The sequence below is a fragment of the Apodemus sylvaticus genome, chromosome 6, assembly GCF_947179515.1.
Source record: "Apodemus sylvaticus chromosome 6, mApoSyl1.1, whole genome shotgun sequence".
Classification (NCBI taxonomy): domain Eukaryota; kingdom Metazoa; phylum Chordata; class Mammalia; order Rodentia; family Muridae; genus Apodemus; species Apodemus sylvaticus.
The window spans coordinates 77806351-77814122 of NC_067477.1; the positions used below are offsets into that span (position 1 = coordinate 77806351).

Here is a 7772-nt window from a genome sequence, read left to right on the forward strand (position 1 = left end):
GTTGAATTAGAAGTCAAATTTAATAAGAAAAACTATAACAGTATAAATTGCTCATTAGTTTCTGTCCTCTAGGAGATGTAATTCAGGCTAATATAAGGAAGATCCTGGTCACTTCACTTCATGAGAGCTAACTGATGATGATTTCCATTCCATATCTTTCTTAAGCTTCCATTCCTAATACAAGGAAGAGTGCTATAGGTAAGACTTACAGGAATTACCCCTGGAGATATATATATATATATATATATATATATATATATATATATATATATATATATATATATGTACATACATTCATACAAACTCTTGGATATAATTTGTCCCTTCTTCAAAAAGCTTGTTTATCAAGGTTACTAGAACATTTATCACAAGCAACAAAGAGAGGACATGGTACAAGTGACTAGGATAAATGATGCATGGAGAGGGCACCAAACTCAGTGAGAAACCTATTAGGACTTCTTTGAAGGGTAAGTTGTAATAGATAAATGGGTGCTATATTGGTGTCTCTGGTATTTTACAAATAAATGTAACTCATAGAAATCCAGTTATTGGCATTTATAGTGACTTTCTATTATCTTTTTAAATAAAGTATAATGTGGCCCTGCTCTACTAACTCAATGAAGAAGAAATGTACCAAGCATAATCTTGACCACTCAGAGGATATTCCTGCATTATTGTGCTATTCAGTATTGTTTATGCTAAGTTAGAAGGGATATCACATTCTTCAAGGGAGAAATTCATGGTTATATGTACAGAGGCATATTGGGGCAGTCATGCACATGGTTTGAATATTTGACATTGGTCAAGGACAATCCCTGGCTTCAGGCAGGAATCTGACATTAGGACATATTAGGGAAGTAGGTTAAAGCAGGAATTTTTATCCTAGGGTGGAGAAGCTCAGTGAAGGTTAAGCTCATTGTTCCTCCAGGTCTAGGAATTCCTGAATTAAGCAGGTGACCCACCCAGATGCTGGAGCAGTCAAGACAAGGACCTCCAAGAGAAGTTAGACAACTTCCACCTGAACTCAGCCCGGAGTCTGGGGTGAAGGGTTTGCTCAAACTGTTAAAAGGTCTGACTACCATTAAAGTTTTGGCCTTGATCAGTGAAATATTGTCTTCGCCCTTCTTTCTTTTTGCCCCTTCCCCATTTATCCCTCAGCTTCTGTTCCAGCAACCCAGTTGGTAATAGCTGCAGGCAGCTATGGAATACAACAGAGTGGCACCCAGACGCAGGGATGGATACAAGAAGGCTTCCTGAGGTGATCCTGTTTTGGCGAAGCTTCGTGGAAAACGGAAAAAAAAGATGGTATCCTACATGGTGAGCAGCTATAGGTGCTAGAGAATATGGACTACGTAAGGCAGTATGTACCCAGTGCTGAACTCGCTTAGGGGGCAGACAGTGGAATATGGGGTAGGAACTTGGTAGGCATTTGTCCACAGCTCTTAAGAGCTGATTCAGGTGAAAAAGAAAAGGGTTTTAAAAAATAGGCATATATCTGCAGCCTCCAAGAGCTGCTTTAAAGAGGAAAACAGATGTAATTGCTTAACAACAAGCGCGCTTCTCTTTGTATCTTTCTGTGTTGTTTGTCCTGGCGCACTGACCATTTGTCTATGTGTATACGTCCTCTCTGTGTTTTTTTGTGAATGACTATTTGTTTGTTTCATGTTAAAAAGAAAAATTGGTAAGGATTTCATCTGCTGGCACCCTCTTGAGCCAGCCGCAGTTTGTGTGGGGACTGATTTAAAGCCACGCTGCAGTGCAGCTCACTCACCTGAGAGGTAAACATGGCTGGGGAAAAAGCTACTTTTAAAAGCCCAGAAGCCTCAAGGTTTGGGAAAACTTTGGTTTAACTTATGAAATTTGTGTAATCACTTTATTCTTGTTTCTAATTGGTCTTAACAGTATAAGGTTTTACATAACTTGACTAAAGAGTTATAAATTAATTGGTTATGATTTAAAAGGTATAGCATTATTAAGAAAAGGTTAGTTTAAAACTAGTGATTCAGTGTTGGGGCCGTCTTAACTAGCTACACGTGGCCTAATGCAACTCATGCCTTGTTCTTGTTTATAATTGGTCTTAAAGGTATGAGTATATTTTGTATGTCTTGACTATATATAGAGAGTATTGGCTTATAAGTCATTGGATATGACTTAAAAGGTATATGTTATTAACAAAAAGTTAGGCTTAAACTGGTATTTTAGGGTAGTAGCCATTTTAAACAACACGTGGAATGATGCAACCTAGGAAATACAGGCCTTTAAGGTGCTTCTAAATTGGCATGGTGTTACGTGTGAATCTTGACCTGGATATTGGACTTATAAAGATTAAGATTTAAAATAATGTCTCTTTAATAAGTTACACTGTCATACACTTGAACATAAGAACTGGCAGACAAACCTTGTGCTGTAAAATAATGCATTTGCCATTGGTTTTAAAGAAAATAGATTGTTTGAAATTGGGATTTGGTTCCAAAGTTGTAGCTATGCTCTAATATTGCAAGAAAAAATTGAGTTACAATAAAAATTGCCAGTGTGCCATTGGCTGCAGTTTGCAGTCTAAAGGCTCACGATTCTTAACATATTTAGTAATTAAGATAATTTTAAGAGTGATGCAGCTGTGGCCATTATAGGCCTATTGCCACTTTTCCACCAGTTTATTGGCTACAATGGTAGAAGCAAAATTTAACCCTCCAAGATTAAAAAGGAGATCTCAGTGGAAATGTATTTGATATCAAGCAGGTTCCTTTGACTACAAAATTACAGATTTCTTTTGTTATTTAATCCTCAAAATGTCCTTGCAGGACAGGTGGGTTTGGGTCTGGTCTTAGATAAAAGGCTCAGATTAGAAGATATTTACATTTGAGGAACCTCATACAATGTCCTTGCCAAGGACTCAAAGTGGGTACTTGGGCAGATTAGAAAAAAATTTACATTTGAGTTAATGCAAAGCTTAGAGCTGCCTCAGTGGAAGCTAGTAAGGAAGCTTGTGAACAACTGTTTTTGCCTTACAAGCCTCACCTAAGGAGTGTTTGGCTAAAACAACATTCTTTACAGACTTATCCAGGTGTGGCTTAAAATGCAGTTCAAATCTATGAAAGGTCAATAAGGCTATAAAGGTATTAACATTTGGCCTGTCTACTCCCTACAAAATTATTGTAGATTTAAAGGATTGGTTTTTTTTGCTTTACATTCTGATAATTATAAAAGCATTTGCTTCTAACGTTAAAGAAACAATAAAGCAATTTCATTAGAAGGTTTTTGCCTCAAGCAATGGCTAATAGCTTTACCTCATGTGAGGAAAAATGTTTTGTCTCTGTTTCAATACAAGAAGCTAGGATATTATTTTTTTCAGTGTATTAGGTTCATGGAATATTTGTTACAGGCCTTTGCTCCTAACTACGGACTTTTAGAATTTTTAGGTAAATGATTTTCAAAGGTTGTTAGGATATATTAATTGGCTTTATCTTATATCAACCTTATCTTAAGCTTGCCACAGGAGGTCTTAAACCTCTGTTTTCAAGGTAGAAAACATTTGTTCTTTGTTTCAAGCAGCAATCAAATTACCTATTATAAAACATTGATGGTTGATCTATTACATGGCAAGCCTTTTTAGGCAAAATTAATAATTGTTATCCAAAAGATAATTTGTTACTTTCGGATCACATGCTTGTTCTTCTGAGTTTTTCCCTGCTTCAGCACAAATACTATAGCTATTTATGAGATGTTAAAAATCAAGCTTTTCAGTGCTAAGAGGAAAACTCATAGCCCTGAGTGCCTCGAAAAAGAAAATGGAGAAAGCATACACTAGCAGCTTGATGAGAGTACCTGAAAGTCCTGGAACAAAAAGAAGCCAATTCACCCAGGAGGAGTAGAAGACAGGAAATCATCAAACTCAGGGTTGAAATCAATCAATTGGAAACAAAGAGAACCGTACAAAGAATCAACGAATCCAGAAGCTGGTTCTTTGAGAAAGTCAACAAGATAGATAAACACTTAGCCAGACTGACCAAAGGGCACAGAGAAAGTATCCAAATTAACAAACTTAGAAATGAAAAGGGGGATATAACAACAGAGACTGAGGAAATCCAAAAAAATCATCAGATGCTACTACAAAAGCCTATACTCAACACAACTGAAGAATCTGGAGGAAATGGACAATTTCCTTGACAGATACCAAATACCAAAATTAAATCAGGACCAAAGAGATCATCTAAACAGTCCCATAATGCCTAATGAAATAGAAGGAGTCATAGAAAGTCTTCCAACCAAAAAAAGCACAGGACCAGATGGTTTCAGTGCAGAATTCTATCAGACATTCAAAGAAGACTTAACACCAGTACTCTTCAAACTATTCCACAAAATAGAAACAGAAGGAACACTACTCAATTCCTTCTACGAAGCCACAATTACGCTGATACCAAAACCACACAAAGATCCAACAAAGAAAGAGAACTTCAGACCAATTTCCCTTATGAACATCGATGCAAAAATACTCAATAAAATTGTTGCCAACCAAATTCAAGAACACATCAAAACGATCATCCACCATGATCAAGTAGGCTTATTTCCAGGAATGCAGGATTGGTTCAATATACAGAAATCCAACAATGCAATCCACTACATAAACAAACTCAAAGAACAAAACCACATGGTCATTTCATTGGATGCTGAAAAAGCATTTGACAAAATTCAGCATCCTTTCATGCTTAAAGTCTTGGAGAGAACAGGAATTCAAGGCCCATACCTAAACATAGTAAAAGCAATATACAGCCAATCGGTAGCCAGCATCAAACTAAATGGAGAGAAATTTGAAGCAATCCCACTAAAATCAGGGACTAGACAGGGCTGCTCCCTTTCTCCTTATCTGTTCAATATTGTACTTGAGGTACTAGCTCGGGCAATTCGACAACATAAGGAGGTCAAAGGGATACAAATTGGAAAGGAAGAAGTCAAACTATCATTATTTGCAGATGACATGATAGTCTACCTAAGTGACCCAAAAAACTCCACTAGAGAACTCCTACAGCTGATAAACAACTTCAGCAAAGTGGCAGGTTATAAAATCAACTCAGGCAAATCAGTGGCCTTGCTATACTCAAAGGATAAGCAGACTGAGAAAGAAATTAGGGAAATGACCCCCTTCACAATAGCCACAAACAGTATAAAGTATCTTGGGGTGACTCTTACCAAACATGTGAAAGATCTGTATGACAAGAACTTCAAGACTCTGAAGAAAGAAATGGAAGAAGACCTCAAAAAATGGGAAAACCTCCCATGCTCATGGATCAGTAGAATCAATATAGTTAAAATGGCCATTTTGCCAAAAGTAATCTACAGATTCAATGCAATACCCATCAAAATCCCAACTCAATTCTTCACAGAGTTAGAAAGAGCAATTATCAAATTCATCTGGAACAACAAAAAACCCAGGATAGCTAAAACTATTCTCAGCAACAAAAGAAATTCTGGGGGAATCAGTATCCCTGACCTCAAGCAATACTACAGAGCAATAGTGTTAAAAACTGCATGGTATTGGTACAGTGACAGGCAGGAGGATCAATGGAACAGGATTGAAGATCCAGAAATGAACCCACACACCTATGGCCACTTGATCCTCGACAAAGAGGCTGAAAACATCCAATGGCAAAAAGATAGCCTTTTCAACAAATGGTGCTGGTTCAACTGGAGGGCAGCATGCAGAAGAATGCGAATTGATCCATCCTTGTCTCCTTGTACTAAGCTCAACTCCAAATGGATCAAGGACCTCCACATAAAGCCAGACACTCTGAAGCTAATAGAAAAGAAACTGGGAAAGACCCTTGAGGACATCAGTACAGGGAGAAAGTTTCTGAACAGAACACCAATAGCATATGCTCTAAGATCAAAAAATGACAAATGGGACCTCATAAAATTACAAAGTTTCTGTAAAGCAAAGGACACCATCAAAAGGACAAATCGGCAACCAACAAATTGGGAAAAGATCTTCCCCAATCCTACATCAGATAAAGGGCTAATATCCAATATATAGAAAGAACTCAAGAAGTTAACTCCAGAAAACCAAACAACCCTATTAAAAATGGGGTACAGAGTTAAACAAAGAATTCTCACCTGATGAACTTCAGATGGCGGAGAAGCATCTTAAAAATTGCTCAACTTCATTAGTCATTAGGGAAATGCAAATCAAAACAACCCTGAGATTTTACCTTACACCAGTCAGAATGGCTAAGATTAAAAATTCAGGAGACAGCAGGTGTTGGCGAGGATGTGGAGAAAGAGGAACACTGCTCCACTGCTGGTGGAGTTGCAAATTGGTACAACCACTCTGGAAATCAGTCTGGCGGTTCCTGTGAAAACTGGGCACCTCACTTCCAGAAGATCCTACTATACGACTCCTGGGCATATATCCAGAGGATTCCCCACCATGTAAGAAGGAGAAATGCTCTACTATGTTCATAGCAGCCCTATTTATAATTGCCAGATGCTGGAAAGAACCCAGGTATTCCTCAACAGAGGTTCCAGACCACAAGTTCCTGTTTCCAGAATTTGAAATTGTAACAGAAACAGAAGATGAGAATTTGCCTGAGGTTGTGGAAATGGAGGATTATTCTGAAGTTATAGGAAGCCTGGAGGGAATACCTGAGGAAGAACTAGATTCCATGGCAAAGCACGAATCCAAGGAAGATCACATATTCCAAAAGTTTAAATCCCAAATAGCCCTTGAACCAGAGCAGATTCTCAGGTATGGAAGAGGTATTAAACCCATCTGGATTTCTGGTGAAAACATTCCTGAAGAAAAAGATATTCCAGATTGCCCGTGTGGTGCCAAGAGAATATTTGAATTCCAGGTCATGCCTCAGCTGCTGAACCATCTGAAGGCGGACAGACTGGGCCGAAGCATAGACTGGGGCGTCCTGGCTGTCTTCACCTATGCCGAGAGCTGTAGCCTGGGTGTTGGCTACACAGAAGAATTTGTGTGGAAGCAGGACGTGATAGACATACCTTAAAAGGTTAAATTCTTAGAAATAAATGTTTCTTATGCCTCAGTACCTCAAAATTCCACTTCTAGGACTTTATCCTAAGTAAACAGTTACCAAAGACAAAAAAAAAAAAAAAAAAAAAAAAAAGAGTGGATGCAAAAAATGTGGTATATATACACAATGGAGTACTATTCAGCCATTAGAAACAATGAATTCATGAAATTCTTAGGCAAATGGATGGAGGTAGAGAACATCATACTAAGTGAGGTAACCCAGACTCAAAAGGTGAATCATGGTATGCACTCACCAATAAGTGGATATTAACCTAGAAAATTGGAATACCCAAAACATAATCCACACATCAAATGAGGTACAAAAAGAAAGGAGGAGTGACCCCGTGTTCTGGAAAGACTCAGTGAAGCAGTATTTGGCAAAACCAGAACGGGGAAGTAGGAAGGGGTGGGTTGGAGGACAGGGGGAGAGAAGGGGGCTTATGGGACTTTCAGGGAGTGGAAGGCTAGAAAAGGGGAAATCATTTGAAATGTAAATAAAAAATATATCGAATAAAGAAAAATCAAGCTTTTAATAATAGTATATATATATATATATATATATATATATAATGGATTACAATTGCTTAAAATTGTTCCATTTTTAAGACTGCTAATTCTTAATTCTTACAGTTTATGCAAATGTAATTCAAATTTCAAAGGATATGTTCTCTAAATGACTGTCCTTTAGATATTTGAAATCTAACCCAAAGGCTAGAGAGACAGGTACAATATACTTATATTA

The 7772-nt window shown here is 37.7% G+C and overlaps 1 protein-coding gene across 1 annotated transcript; it reads left to right on the plus strand.

Moving 5' to 3' along the window:
• Positions 1 to 412: 412 nt before the first annotated feature.
• Positions 413 to 7046, plus strand: LOC127687944 (programmed cell death protein 2-like). The gene is made up of 2 exons (XM_052186734.1): positions 413 to 467; positions 6511 to 7046. The coding sequence occupies exons 1-2, from the start codon at positions 413 to 415 to the stop codon at positions 7002 to 7004; spliced, it is 549 nt and encodes a 182-aa protein (XP_052042694.1). The 3' UTR covers positions 7005 to 7046.
• Positions 7047 to 7772: the final 726 nt, after the last annotated feature.

Excerpts from the sequence above, each read along its gene's own strand:
- LOC127687944 (XM_052186734.1), top strand. The coding sequence starts at position 413 with ATGCATGGAGAGGGCACCAAACTCAGTGAGAAACCTATTAGGACTTCT. Across the intron at positions 468-6,510 it reads TATTAGGACTTCTTTGAAGG|AGGTTCCAGACCACAAGTTC; the intron begins GTAAGTTGTAAT and ends ATTCCTCAACAG.